Source organism: Camelus dromedarius, chromosome 32 (genome assembly GCF_036321535.1).
Source record: "Camelus dromedarius isolate mCamDro1 chromosome 32, mCamDro1.pat, whole genome shotgun sequence".
NCBI lineage: Eukaryota > Metazoa > Chordata > Mammalia > Artiodactyla > Camelidae > Camelus > Camelus dromedarius.
This window is the reverse complement of record NC_087467.1, coordinates 7,039,868-7,055,442: the sequence shown is the minus strand read 5'-3', so window position 1 is coordinate 7,055,442 and position 15,575 is coordinate 7,039,868. Positions and strand designations below refer to the sequence as shown.

At 45.6% G+C, this 15,575-nt stretch overlaps 1 protein-coding gene across 2 annotated transcripts; it reads right to left on the bottom strand.

Moving 5' to 3' along the window:
* Positions 1-87: 87 nt before the first annotated feature.
* Positions 88-14,825, bottom strand: ZSCAN30 (zinc finger and SCAN domain containing 30). Of its 2 annotated transcripts, none has more exons than XM_031438958.2 (4): positions 14,723-14,825; positions 9,218-9,729; positions 8,638-8,776; positions 88-2,812 (listed from the first exon to the last, which is right to left on the bottom strand). In XM_031438958.2, exons 2-4 carry the CDS (start codon positions 9,623-9,625, stop codon positions 1,878-1,880), a joined length of 1,482 nt encoding a protein of 493 aa, XP_031294818.2. In that variant the 5' UTR covers positions 9,626-9,729; positions 14,723-14,825; the 3' UTR covers positions 88-1,877. The 2 variants fall into 2 exon arrangements, with proteins under 2 accessions (XP_031294818.2, XP_064337581.1); XM_064481511.1 differs by lacking the exon at positions 14,723-14,825 and adding an exon at positions 14,341-14,706.
* Positions 14,826-15,575: the final 750 nt, after the last annotated feature.

Below are 15,575 nucleotides of genomic sequence, written 5' to 3'. Positions count from 1 at the left end.
CCCACAACTCTCTCCCCCTCCCCCCAGCACCTCTCCACGTGTGTTTCTGTGCTCCCTATTCCTGAATGAATAACTTCAATGCAAAACTTAAAACTTAAATTTTATTATAAGACATTTTGCATTACATTCTAATACTAAACAATTGAAATATATATTCAGAAGTATAAAGGTTAAAATCAGTTACTAAAAATTATTTACCAAATAAGATTTCTACCCCAAAAAATATTAGGATTGGGGGGAGAAGCTAATAGAAGTACTCCAAAAATGTTCACAATGTTTCTACGGATGGCGGGATCGTGGGCGATTTACACTGTCTCATTTTCTGTACTGTCAATGTTTACAGTTAATTCACAATCAGGAAAAAAACTATTAAATGGTATTAAAAACATGGACTCATTTGATTGTCACCTATAGGAAAGGCAACTCTGTCCCTTTGAAGGATCTTTTTAAACTGCTGATTGACCTCATTCCATAAAAATCCCACAACCTTTGGACACAAAGGCTGTCCCCCCAGTTTCGCCACCTCTGTCACCCACAACAGCGTCTTGATCACCACTTCTTCACGAGTGACAGTATCAGGACAGGAAATCAGTACATCTTAAAAGATGACTCAGACTTTCTCTTCGGTATTAACTGCCCTCAGTAGTTAACTGTGGGTTAATTAAAACTGCCAAAATAGGAATTAGCAGAGAAGTAGGGTTTTGAGGAAGCTGAGAGGGTAATTCAGCAAAATATTCATTGCTTTCAGGTAGCTTAGTGAGCCTGGTGACAAGGGGAGGGAACAGGGAGTGAGGAATAGTGGAGCCTCAGAAGGCAGACCTCCCATCCCTGTCAGCTTCCCAGTTCCTGGGCTCCAGGGCCATGGGACACAAACACTCCAGTCCCCACTGGCCCTCTAGCCTCCAACATGTAATCTTTCCTTGGTGGACAAACATGCCTTTTTCCATACAACACAGCAGCCTTCCATTACACTAATTCCCCTGAGTACTTCCGGGTCTCTGAGGTCACTCTGGGTCTGAGACAGGCTACCCAGCTCAGTGACACAGAAAGAGAGGAACCAACACTTGTCCTGGTTTCTGGACCAGGGGCTACGAGAACAAATTCCGGCCAGAGAGAAGAATCCAGATGAAGGGACATCTCCAGATCCTCTCCTCACGTCACTGCACATGCTCTAACCTCCGCTTGGAACGGTCTTCTCTTCCTTCTTGCCTTGATCCGCCAACTTCTACCCACCTTTTATGTCTCAACTGAGATTTCATCTCATTCAGGAAGCCTTTAGTGACTCATGGACCAGGTTAGATACCCCTGCCATGCATGTCAACAGAATCCTGGATTTATCCTACCAAAGCACTGATCACACTTCACTGCAATCACTTAACTCTGGGACGGCAGCAGCCAGGCCTGCCTCAACGGTGGGCATGCAGCACGCGCTCAGTAAATAAGTAGACCTCAGCTGACCTCAGCAGGAAGCTCAGGGCGGAGGAGAGAAAGGGCAAGGCAGTGGAATGAGCTACCATTCCCCAGATACTACTAAACTGATCCAGGGCATCATTCAACACTTCACAACCTCACGAGTCAACATTTCAGAGAACAGAATAACTCCCAGCACATGCCTCCACCTGCCAAAGGCACAGGACGGGCTCCTTGCCACCAGAGGCATCCCCTCTTAGACCATCAGACAAGGCAGGATCTTGTCCCCAATCCTGGACTCACTGTGAATCGCAACACTTCAATAGGCATCTTTGTGTGGAGCTACAATACTTAACTGCAGTGGAAGGACAGGAATTCTGCTCTCAGGAAACCTCCATCTTCTGTGGAATCTGACCCATGAAGTGAATTCCTAGAATTTCACAATTGTACAACAATTACCCACAGAGTTAAACCCTGGTGTGAGTTCTCTGATGCTGCATCAGTCCTGATCTATGCCTAAATGTTTTCCCACATTCACTACATTCATAAGGCTTTTCCCCAGTGTGGATTCTCTGGTGCTGGGTGAGGGCCGAGCTCTGATTGAAGGATTTCCCACATTCATTACATTCATAAGGTTTCTCTCCAGTGTGAATTCTTTGATGTTCAATAAGGATAGAGCTTCTACCAAAAGCCTTACCACATTCGATACATTCATAGCCTTTGTCTCCAGTGTGAATTTTCCTATGCTGAATAAGGGCTGAGCTCCGGCTGAAGGCTCTCCCACATTCGCCACATTCGTAAGGTTTCTCTCCAGTGTGAATTCTGCGATGCCTGATGAGCTCTGAGCTGCCCCTGAAAGCTCTTCCACATTCACAACACTCATAGGGTTTTTCACCACTGTGAATCCTCTGATGTCTAACGAGGTCCGAGCTCAGACTAAAGGCTTTGTCGCATTCTTTACAGGCGTAAGGTCTCTCTCCAGTATGAATTCTCTGATGTCTAATCAGCTTGGAGCTCTGGCAAAAGGCTTTCCCACAGTCAAAGCACTCATAGAGCTTTCCCGCCGTGTGAATTCTCGGTTGCGTTACAACGTCTGAGTTCAGACTGAGACCCCCTTCACTTTCATTACCTTGCAGTGGCTCTTCTGTGGAGACCTTCTTGTTGAAGCTTGCCAGACTGAAATGTCTTCCCTGGGAAGGATGCTGACTCATTCTGTTCCCCGCAGCACTTCCTCTTGGCTTCTCAAAGTTGCCCAGACCTCCCAAAGCCTCTTCAACTACCTGTCCTGAAGGACCTTCCCCAGGGAGTCTCCCTGGGGCTCTCATGGGTGCCGAGGCCACACATTCACATTCAATACTTTCTTGCGTTGCTGTCAATAGTCTGTCTGCCACCAGCTTGCCATCTAAAAATGCGAATAGAAAATGCAAGTATCATTTGCTCCCCTCGTTGGAAGAAAAGAACCAATTAGAGCAGGAATAGAAAAGAAACCAAATGAAATAACTATTTACCTAGTAGGAGGAAAAGTCTTAAAAAACTAGCTTCCCTGTCTAGAATTTAGAGAAGTGGCCTGAAGCAGCGAGATGCGGCACCTCAGAGTAATTCAGACACAATGAGAGTCAGCATTGGAAAGGGGGGATGGTGAATACGGAAAGGCATTAGTTAAGGGAGATGGTGATCAACAGGGGTAGCAGTGAGAGACCAGTAAGCCAGGAGACAATCTCGGGTTAGAGGAGAAGATGAGGTTTTAGATAATGAGGGGAAAGGAAGAGGCATTAAGGAGTAACTAGAATAAAGAAAGATGAGAGTAGGGATATAGCTTAACGGTAGAGCTGTGTGCTTAACGTGCACTAGGTCCTGGGTTCAATCCCCGGCACCTCCACTAAAAAAAAAAAAAAGTGTCTAAGAGTTTTGACTTGGTAGTGCTTCTAGAAAAACAGGAGAGCAGAAGATACAATTAGAAAATGCTCTAGGGGTTAGAACTGGACAGAGATAAGTGGTGCAAAGGTAGTCACAGATTCTGGCAGGTTCTAAGTTGATCAAATGATTATAAGCCAATAGAATAAGACGTGCAGAGCACAAGAAAAGGAATGCTGTGAGTTCCTGGCTCAATCTGGGGTCAGGTGGGAGTCTTATATGCTCTTTTTTATGTATAAATGGTCAAAGAAAATGGATGGAAACAAGAGGCAGATGTGACTGGCTGGTGCCAAACCTTCAGCTCTCATACAACTTGCCCCTCTCATTTCTAGATTTCTAGTAACTCAGAAAAGGAAACTACTAGATAATGGCTGAGGCAATGAATTATTTTGAGTGGAGAAAAGCTGTAAAACTGTGAAAGTTACTTCCATCCTCCCCAAAGTCCTCTAAACCTATATGCATTTTACAGATCAGGAAACTGAGGCTCAGAGAGGCTGCGTAAGGCCACAGAATTAATCACTGGTTGAGTCAGGATTCAAACAGAGATGCTGAACATCAAGGCTTGCAGTTTCCCTCTAGGTCATCTGCCTTCCCTACTGGAAGGAAGCAGGGCTGTAGTTGCACTGAGACAAAAAATAATTTAAAAACCCTTTTTATTTAGCTTTGGAAAAGTTAGTTTTTATATGAAAAGAAATATTTCTTTCTGATATTCTTAGAACTCACAATACTTCAAACGCACAATAAAGTCTCACGATGATTACTTGGCCAAAGGAGAGGGCTAGCCAGCTTCCCTTGTCCTCACTCCTTACCAGAAATCCCAGATGGACAGCACCACCTCTTAGGACAGAACACTAATGTACACACTGTTCCTGGGTCTTACATAGAAGTTTAAGTTTCCAGGCTGTGCTTGTTCAAAGGGGACAATTTATGAACCAAAGCATAATACATAATACAGGTAGAAGAATCGTAAGCACCACAGTGGTGAAGTCGGAGACCCGGTGATCTAATGAGAAATTTTCTGAAAGTAGTAAATAGGTCAACATATAAAGAGTATAAATTGTAAATGGTATAAAGTGGTAATAAAATCATGCAGGGACAAAATTAGGGCTGTGAAAATCAGAACAGCAATGTAATTTATAGGATTTAAAATACCTCTTCAAAGTCTGTAACTACATGAAGTCAAATTATGAGACCAGAGAAAACCATGATCTTAGATAAATTGATCAGAAAAACATTAAGATTCCTATTCTTTCAGAAAGAAAAATACCTTATGATATGTGGAGTCTGAAAAAGAAAAAAGAACACTCTAAACTCATCTACAAAACAGAAACAGACTCGCAGACACAGTAAACAATCTTATGGTTACAGGGGAAAGAGGGTGGAAAGGGATAAATTTGGGAGTTTGAGATTTACAAATTTTAGCCACTATATATAAAAATAGATATAAAAAAGTTTCTTCTGTATAGCACAGGGAACTATGTTCAGTATCTTGTAACAACATTTAATGAAAAAGAATATGAAAACATATATATGTGTGTGTGTGTGTGTGTGTGTGTGTGTGTATATATATATATATATGCATGACTGGGACATTGTGCTGTACACCAGAAATTGACACATTGTAACTGACTATACTTCAATTTAAAAAAATAGTAACAAAAAAAATTTTATTCTTTCAACTATATATTTACATTAATACAAAAATATTAGGATCAACAGTTAACTGGAGTAATTCCTGGAAATGACAAAGGGAGATTAAAAGTAGAGTAAGAAATGATTACTTGAGTATTTAGAAATTCTGGTACAGAAATAACTCAAGTAATCTAATATCTTCAGATTATAGGTACAGATTATAGATGCACTTTGGAGGAGAAATAAGCCATGGTTTTCTCTGTAGAAGAGTTCTTTTCTATGACAATCGCCTCCCCCCACTATTTCCCTACCTGTTCAGTGACCTGTATGGCCTAAAACCCTTTTAACTAGGGTCATGGGCTTTAGCTGCTCATTGACAAGTATGCTTTTAGCCTTAATGCTGTGTAGATGACGCTCCACTGCCCCCCCATCCCCGTTACAGGACGGTGCTTCCTTCCCCCAGCTGCTGTGAGCGCTGGCTCCTAATGACCCGCAGCTGCCCCCTTCTCAGGAGAGTTGCCCTGGCTGATTAAAGCCGCCTGGCCTAGGAAATTACCTCCATCCTCACCGGCCCCCCCAGCCCCTGCCTCAAGAAGAGACAACTCAATAGTCCAGTTATGCTCTAGGGGATCCCCCCAAGAACCCCACCTCATGGATTAAGCTAAGGCTAGGTTTTACCCGAGAGCACATCACTGCTTGATCTTTTCCCTTCCTAACCCTACCTCTCTCACTCCATTACAGATTTCTCATGAAGAGCATGCCCTCAGTAAATCACCTGCACTCAAATCTCCATCTCAGGCTCTTCCAGCAGGACATACAGTTAGGCTAGTGAAGAACCTACAGGAAATTATATATTATAGATTACATAACCAAAGGTGTAAGGTTGTAAAAATGACATGGTGACTCTTACAGTCCCATCACGGTGGATCCCTCCAATGATTTAAACGTTATGACCTAGGAGAAAGATGTGAAATGATCCACACTAATTCTTCAGAGGCGGAGCTAAGACCCTCAAGACTAAAGGGAGATCAGCATAATGAGATTTATCAGGAACCCAGTCAAGGCCATTCAAAACCATCTACTTAGGGATCAGCCATAAATGTAAGATGAGGAAATTTTGCTAAGGCCCAGGAAGGCTGAAAGATGGAATCAACTGCAGCCATAAGCTCACTGAGTCAACAACCTAATGCCACTGTGAAGGGGCAAACAAAAAGATACAGAGTGCAACAAGTGTCAGGGGATGAATCCACCTTACATTTTAAACTAACCAGATCCTCATTGGAGTGCTTTTATTTTTTGATCCCCGTACTTCAAATGAACATGGAGACACTGAAGCATGTCCAGAGAAATGAGCTACGAAGATCAGAGAGATGGAACACAGACGGAATCAGAGGCAGTGCAATCATCAGTGAGAGCAAAGTCAAAGGGCAGGGTACTCACTACCCTCAAGTAGAGGTTATGCTTTATGAGGACTCTGCTAAACAAATAAAATAAAATGGAACGAAATTAAAGCTGGAAGTAGTTCATATGGACACAGAGAAGTAGCTTAATACCATATTAGTTTGCTGGTCTCCCTGCCATAACAAAATACCACACACTGGATGGCTTAAGCAACAGAAATTTATTTTCTCACAGTTCTGGAGGCTGGAAGTCCAAGATCAAAGCATTGGCAGGTTTGGTTTCGTCTGAAGCCTGTCTCTCCTTGGCTTGTAGATGGCCACCTTCCCCCTGTATCCTAATACAGCTGTCCCTCAGTTTGTGTTGTTAATGTCCCGATCTCCTCTTCTTATAAGGACACCAACCATATTGGATTAGGGCTCACCCTAACAATCCCATTTTAACTTATTTACCTCTTTAAAGGCCCAATCTCAAATACAGTCACATTCTGAGGTACTGGGGGCTAGGGCTTTAACACAGAAATTTGGGGCAGGGGCAGAGTATAGCTCAGGTGGTAGAGCACATGCTTAGCATACACAAGTTCCTGGGTTCAATCCCCAGTACCTCCAATAAAAATAAATAAATAAGTAAACCTAACCACATTCCCCCCCCAAAAAAATTGTGGTGGGGGGACATAATTCAGCCCATAATAAATATCAATATGAAAAGCCCAAGAAAGACTTAAAAAAATTATAGCAGTCTCTGTTATTCAAGACCTTAAAAGAAGGAAATAGAAATATGCTACCCTAACTGACTTACACATTTACCTACTTCAAGGCAGGGGACTTCAGGAGATGATTTTTTTAAATCCCCTTTATGTAGTTCTTGCTCGATGCAGAAGATATTAAGTGGGCTCACTTCAATGACGTGTCAGGGAAGGCCGGGAAGGTGTTTAGGCCTCGGTATATAGATGCATGGATTCCCTTGCTGAATTGCCAAGGTCCAAGGTCTGGCCCTTGACCTTGTGGCCTTGTAAACCTAACTTTATCATCATACAATGAACAGATTTACCTCTGGGGGTTAACTCTCATTAGCCAAGCTCGTGAAACTGAACAATGAAACCATAATAAGAATTAATGAGTCATGTAACCATCACACAGACCAGACTAGACTAATGCATTTTCTTATTATAGCTAAACGTCATGGGAATTTAATAAGATTGCTTGGTAAAGATAAAATCAGAAGGGTAGCTGGGTGTAACAAAAGCTTAATGAGAACAAGTTAATAAGCCTGATGTATCTGCTGCCCATAGGAATGATTTGGCCAGTAACAGCATCAAAGCCCTTTTGGTCAAGCTCACATCCACCCTTCAGTGCCCTGCCTGTGATACTAGAACATTTCTCCCTGGCCAGCAGGCATGATGTGAGCTTTACCAGTAGGGGCGCCAGACAGACACTGGAGGAGGAAGGGACTTTTCTTTCTGGTTCTGGTGTGCTTTTGTCCCGGCAGCATGGTGAGCACTCAGCAGTGCTCACCTCCGGTTAGTTTCAGGGGCACCATCCCCAAAAGTTTCCAGCAAGTTCTGGGTCATGGTACCTCTGCAAGAGGGGGCTCCTGTCACCCCAGAGGGTAAGTTCTGCTCCCCAGCACACACACACGCCCTTCCCTTGTATCCGTGAATGGCTTCTCTCTGTACCCCAAAGACAGTTTCGCAGCAAGTTGGCCAGCACAGCACTTCGGCGAACATGTCCATCCAGCTGTTTCTCTTCAACAAGCCCTGGGTCTCAGCTCTGACAGGGGAGGGGAGGATGCGGCACCCTCCTGCAGATCTATTCCTCCCTTGGACGCTTGGCCTCGACCCCAGAGACTCCTTATGTGTGTTATTTCTGTATACTTTATGATTGTTTTTAATCGATAATTAATCCCCTGTCACAGTTAATAATTCTTAATATTAAACTTTCCCTGTTCAAGCTACTATGTGGTTTCTGATACATTATTCATCTCCATCTGAGGGACTGCCTTGCCAGTAGGACCATAAGATTAAAAAACCAGAAAACTGGTCTTTGAATATTATGGATATTATTAGAGAATTTTATTAGAGACCTTAATTCTTAACCCCCAAATCAGATATTATATTGGAATTGCAGATTCTAGGCAGAGTTAATGGAAGAATATTTCTAGGCAAGGGGGCCTTTCCACCAGACTAATGAAAGCCACAAGTGGTTGTCGTCAAGAAAATGAACCACGCCATGGATTTAAGCCCTCCCCTCCATTCTCAACCCCAAACAGACTGTGGCTCCTCACCTCGCTCATAGAAAGCCTGGGCTTCCTGCTTCTTACTCTTACGCTGGTTCTCCAAGGGCTGGAGCTGGATACTCAGTGACTCCAGCGCTCCCACAGATGTCATTTCCTTCCAGATCATTCCTCGGCCGTGAGCCGTGTCCTAGGAGTAATCAAGCACCAACACTATGATTCTGAGAACAGACAAGAGGAAAACCCCTTGAATAACAGGGCAGGGCAGCCAGAGTCAGAAACTCATTTGGATGATTAGAAAGAAAACAATAAACTAAAAAGCCCTACTGACTCGATCCCAGTGGACAAATAATAACCTGAAAGACAAAAATGTTACGATTCTCTGGCAGCTGAGTCAAGGCCACTCAGAACGGCTTCCCCAGCAACTTACAATTGGTAAAACAAGCAAACAGAAAACACTTGCTTATGGAGGGACAGTGTAGCTCAAGTGGTAAAGTATGTGCTCAGCACACACAAGGTCCTGGGTTCAATCCCCAGTACTGCCATTAAACAAATAATTAAATAAACAGATCTAATTACCTAACCACTCCCCCTACTGGAAAGAACTACTGGAAAGAAAACATCTGCTTACCTGTTGCTGTGGCTCATCAAGCTCTTTTTCCAGCTCCTCCAGCATCACTACGGCTTCCTCTCCACTCTCTGGCCGGTTCCCCTGAAACCAGGCCTGCAGCTCCTCAGGCAGGCTGGCCAGGAACTGCTCCAGCACCAGCAGGTCCAGGATCTGCTCCTTGGTGTGCACCTCCGGCCTCAGCCACTGACAGCACAGCTCGCGGAGCCGGCTCAGGGCCTCCCGGGGCCCCACGCAGTCAGAGTAACTGAACTGTCTGAACCGCTGGCGGAAGGCCTCCCGGCTACAGGCCTTTCCCTGAAGGCTAAAGTCCTGCCCCCAAACATAATTTTCTTCTTCAACCTTCACAATTATGAGTCCTTCTTGTTCTTTTGGAGCATGGTAGGTCAAGGCTGCAGACTTTCCTGCCATTCTGCACAGAGATGGTCTGAAGAAGCTGCCCAGTCGAGCAGGGAGGGGATGGGATGGAGGTCTGCGTCTGAGACCTTTCTGAATTCCAGCTCTCCAGGGAGCTCCTGAGGTAGAAAATGCTGATGTTACACAGGGAAGAAAATGTGCTTAGAATATAAACTCAGGTGTTTAAAGACCAGCTGCCATGGAGTGAAGCACTGTAAAGAAAACTGCCCAAAAGGGAGCTTCCGTATAAATGATACATTTATAGGTGATTCAGGAGTTTCTCAGGATGTGAAATAGAAAATTTAAGTATCACTGAAAACAATTCAACCTCTGGTAACAATGTGAGGGATGACATCAGGGATGATAAATAGTGCTGAAAGATCATGGGAAGCAGGGAAAACACTCTAGTATATTACTACTTCTCAGAATAAGCTCCATTTTACTGAGCACCTACCAGATGCCAAGCACTAGCTAGATACTTAACATAAATTTTCTATAATTTCCCTAATAATTCTATTAGGACAGTCATAATTATGCCCATTTTCCAAACGAGGCTACTGAGAATCATGAGGGGAGCCAGTAAGATGCAGAGCTGCACTCTGAACCAGAGTGTTTAGTTCTTTCAATTAAGCCACAGGGTCTCCCCAAGGAAGGGAATTTGCACTCAGGAAACGCCTATCACGGGCCAGGCACTTTACAAATACAATTTTATTGGGGTTTGTAAGTAACACTAATAGGTGTGTATTATCACCCCCATTTTACAGATGAGGAAACCGAGGTTCTTGAAAGTTATGTAATTTGCCCAACATCCCAAACTGGTATACAGCAAAGTCAAGGCTAGGATAGCCCAACTCTAAAGTACTTGCTTTTTATAAAAATTACAGAATGGGTTAATGCCCAGGACAATCTTGATTGATAGTATAAATTAAGAATGATGTGAAAACGTTAGGGAAAGGTCCTGGAGAACGGCCAGGGTGAAGGTACAAACAAGGAAGAATTATTCTTGACTTTAAGTCACAAAGTTGTAAGACAGCACAAAGGAGAGAGAAATGGATTCCTTCATCCATTATCTCAGCAAATACTTGAGCTATGTGCTCGGCATTATCCTGAACAGACTCTCAGGATTAAAAGGTCTGTCTTTAAAGGACTCCTGGTTTAGTATGGGGAAGTGACAGGTAAACAGGCAAACACAGTGCAACAAATCCAAGGATGGAACAAAGCAAAGTAGTACAAGGAAAGACACCAAGACCCGGGGGAGCTGCCTGCCTGGGAGGAAACATCTCAGCGGAGTCTGATATGAGTGAGGCGGGTGAAGATGCAGAAACAGGTCATTCAGGCGAGGACAGTGGGAGTGAGAGGATGTGGCCAACCGAGGAAACTGCAGGTGATTCAGAGAGGCCAGATTGTCACCTTGCCATGGCTCAGAATCAGCTACCGAGCCTGGACCTCAGGAAAGACTTACTGAATCAGAATCTCCATGGCTGGAGTTTCAGTAAGTGCCACAAACGCTTCTGATGTGCAGCCAGGGGTAAAAACCCTGAGCCAGAGCCTGGGGCCGAGTTAAGGAACAGTGAGAGAGGACGGACCTAAAAACAGACAAACCTGGGGGTACTTTTCTTCTTTATTTTGCAATATTTGAAAAGTGCTAAACTCATTTCCTTAGTTATTATGACAAATTACATTTAAGAAATCCCACGACAATACATCGTCAGATCTGTGCATCGTGTATGCAGCATTTACCAAAGGCTGTATCGTACTGATGTGTGCTCTTTACCTAATGATCACTGGTTGGTGTCTTGTATCTTGCCTTTATTTTCAAAATGTTTGTGATAGGATTTAATTTTTATTATAAATATTGTGCCTCAGCAACTTGTTCTCCATGGGTGGCTGAAGGGAAGTTTCTCATTACGAAGGACTGTCGCTGTTCCTTCTCCATCTCCTTCACAAGTCCACCCTCCTCTACATCAGAGTTCGAGAGGTCAGCCTTAAATCCACCAGTGTTCTCACTCCCTCCCAGGCAATCTCATCCTTACCTTGTGTTACCAGCCATCTCTAGTCTGGACCTCCCATCTGAGCTCCAGCCTAGTTTACCCATTGTGACTCACTTCCATCCTCTTGAATTCTCAAAAAGACCTCCAATTCAGCACAACCATGACCACTTGATGATTCCTGCCATCCCAACCTGCTCTCCTCCCAGTGGTCCCCTCCCAGGAAGTAGGAACCACCATCCGCTGCACTGCCAGAAACCTGGAAGCATCCCTAACGCCTCTTTCCTGTATTTAATGCAAATTAAGTCCTACTGACTCGATTTCCTCTCTCTAGAAGCTGCCCTTCCCCATCTCTGCCACAGCCATCTGCATTCCAGCAACTACCCTTTCTGTCACACTGCACAGTAATCCACAATCTATTCACAGTGTAACCACAGTGACCTTTCCAAATGGCAAATCTCATCTTGTTCCTCCAACCAGTTTTAATAAAGCAAAAGCAAAAACAGGAAGAAAATCCTTTAGCCACGGGGAGACTCTCTTTGATTGTGCTCATCTCATCTTACAGATGCCTGGGCAGCACCCCAGCCTGAGTCAGAACCTCCTGGGTGACATTACATACTTGTAAAATGTTCCACAAGTGATTCTGCTGTGCAGGCAGGGTTGAGAACCCTGGGCCAGCCAAGGAATCATGAGAAATGCACTCCTTCCCTCTCAGAGCACATCTCTCACTTTGTCAGTATACATGCTGTCGTGGGACTCCTGGGTTAACACCTATCTTCTCCACGATTAGACTGTAAGCTGCATCAACGTTCTGGCTCACCACTTTCTCTCCATCACCCAATCGAAGTGTGAGAATCCAAAGAATGAGTGTCGCTACAGTCAAGAAAGGAGAGTTTCAAACAGGCAGTGGTCAACATCGCCAAATGGATAATCAGGTCTGAAAAATGTCCCCGTTTCTCATACTGCAGGGAGGTAACAGCTCACAGGAAGAGCACCAGTCTTGGAGTCCAGTGACCCAACAATTTGGAATCATAGGGTAGCCTCTTACTAGCTGTATGACATTAGTCACCACTGAAACTTTCTGAGATTCTATTTCCTCTTCTAAAAATGGAGTTATAAATGCTTTCATTGCAGTGTTCTTATAGGAACTGGAAATAACATTAAAAACCTAGAGTAGTGCTTGGTGTATTAAGCATGTCTTTTTATTCTGATGCTTTGACATCTGGGGCCTTGCTGATACTGGAAGGACAGCCCTTCCCAGGGTTAGCAGAATCCAAGAAATAGTAAACTAGCCTGCAAGCATGCCTTTCACATGCAGACCAACCAATCCAGAACCACCCCACCCCACCCCGCTGCCCCTCACCTCCTCTATGGGGCTTTCACAGCCAGGGTAATCCTGGCCCTGCCCTAACCACTCCCTAGGCCAGGTGCCAGACAATTAGGGACAATCCCTATGCCTCAGAGCTCACTGACATTATTCAAACCAGCTCATCCTAAATCTGTTTACTTTGCCTCGCCTGTTTCTTCCCACAGAAACCACCGTAAACCACCTTCCTGCCCACTTTCCCCTCACTTTGCCTCCTGACTGACCTTGGTGCTTCACCACGTGGCTCTGTGGGGCATGGCATGCCCTGCCCTCCTGGGAACTGTAACAAACTACCTTTTCAATGGCAATCATCTCCTGACCTGTTGGCCTCACCATACCTGAATAAGAAACTTAACATTTTAAAACACTTGGCCCAGAGTAGGTACTCAATACACAGTAGACACGGGGCAAGGAAAAGGTAAATTTCATGTCAGAAGACATTAGTTATACTATACGGTAAGTTTACTGGGGAAACCTACCAGCCAGGGGTGAGGAAAAGGAGCATAGGTTCCCTATCCTTCCATCATCCCATAGAAGGGAATTCTGGAGAGAGGCACTGGTATTTCAGGGGAGAGCTCCTTTTATCTTCTTATAGTGTAAATGAGAGAAAGCAGCCTTGTCAATGGGGGGCATAAGTCAACTGCTTTGGACCAGAAGTGTGGATTTAAGTGCCAGTTGTTTACGGAGCTGCCTAGGGAACCCAGTTGGGGGACTGGAAGCCTGGGAGATGAGATTCTGGTCCCAGTGACCTCTTAGTTCAAGCAACCCAAGAACCTCCAGGGCCCTTCTGGACAATCCTACTGGCTGCAGTATAATGCATGGGCAGTGTCTGCTTACTTAATTGTAACAGAAGACACTAATTGAGCTTTTATTATAGAGTCAAGCACTGTCTACCAGTTAAGTCAAGCACTTAAAACAAGTGTCTTCAGTCATTTCACCTTCACAGCAGTCTACGCTCTAGTCTAGGTTTTTCTGTTTTACAGAAGAGAAACAGAGAAGTTAAGTAATTTGTCTCAGGTCACATGGCTTCTAAGTGATGTAGTCTGGACTGTTTTGAAACCAAATGGTCTGATTCCAGAGTCCCTACTCTTCGATGTGTACTCTGCTGACCTGCCCTTTCACATCTGCCTCCCCCACCAAACCAGAGCCCTTTCTAAGAGAGCTTGTGTTTTTGCACATTACCGTAACAATATTTATTGAGTGCCTACTTTGGTTAGGCACTGTGCTAGACGCTGATCAAAGACTCACACCACAGAACTTAAAAATAGTAGGAATCAGATGTTAAAAAGCGCACAGAATCACCTGATTTAATCGCGGTAAGAACTACAAGGGGGAGAGGAGGAAGTGCTCTGAGAGTGACAAGTAAAGAATCTAACCTAGACTGGGGAAGCCAAGAAGGAAGGCTGAGCCCGGACTCAAGAGCGAGCTCTGGGCCCGTGAAGTGGGAGGGAAGAGTCCATCAGCGCCTCTCCGACTCCTCTGCTAGCAGCCTGGCACACAGGAAGCGCCCGGTGAGAGCCTGCCGAGTCAGCGGACACCAGCGCGGGTGGAGGAACCCGCAAGCGGACAAACGCATGAAAGGATGTACGGATGGATGGGCGGGCGGACGGTAGCGTCGAGGAGGGGCGGCCGCCTGGTACAGCCGCAGGATCTGCCCGGGGCCGAGGCAGGCGGAGGCGAGGCGGCGGGGAGGGCTGAAGCCGGACAGGGATGGTTTGGGAAGCACCCGGGGCTGCGCTGCCGGACCGCCTCACTCACCCTTCGCTCCGGGGGCTGCGGGGACCCGCCCCAAACAGGGAGCCGAGCGGCCTCGGGCCGCGCGCGCCGGAAGTGGGCGCGGCGCGCCCCTCTAGGCCGCCGGGAGGGCTGCAGCTCTGTGGCGGGCGCGCGGCTACGGGTTCGGAGGACGGTGTGAGCGGCCCCGCGGGAAAGAGCGCATCTCCGGGTGGGACTTGGTGGGAACAGCCCGGAGTCCAAAACCGTTGACGGGAGACTGAAAGAGGAAAAAAGAAATAGAGATAGAGCTTAGTGTAGCATCAAGGAAATAAAAATAGAATCCATTGACTGTCAGCAGTGACAGTTCTAGACGCTACGAAGAGGAGTGTAGGGGAAGGGGCCCAGGCATGGCGAGGATGCCAGGCGGAGATCGACCCTACCGCCGACTGCTAGGGCGAGCGTGAGGGGCCAGGGCCGAGCGGGAGAAGGTCAGTAGTGTCCCCGGCAGAGCTCGCTACTCAAGCTTAGCGGTGCCTAACGGAGCGCAGTGTTTCCCACGTAGGGAGCAGCAGGACCGAGAGCACAACGTGGGGAGTTCTGGGCACGCTGGTGAGTTAGGAATGCACTTAGTAACCGTGCAAGCCATTTACATGTGAGCCGGCCAGAACTGTACTGTGGGGCAGTATCTGACAGTACTTTGTGAAGTGAATAAGGCCCTCACCCTGATCCTTTAGCCACAGTGGGGACTGTATTGGCAAGCCGACTTGCTTAGAAAGAGACCCCATGGCCTATTCTTGATTGCAAAATAGGTGAAAATCCAGTTTCCAGCAATGTGGGAGCCCATGATTGGGTTAACAAATTGTAACAGACCCCAGCCTCTTGTCTACTTTAAGAA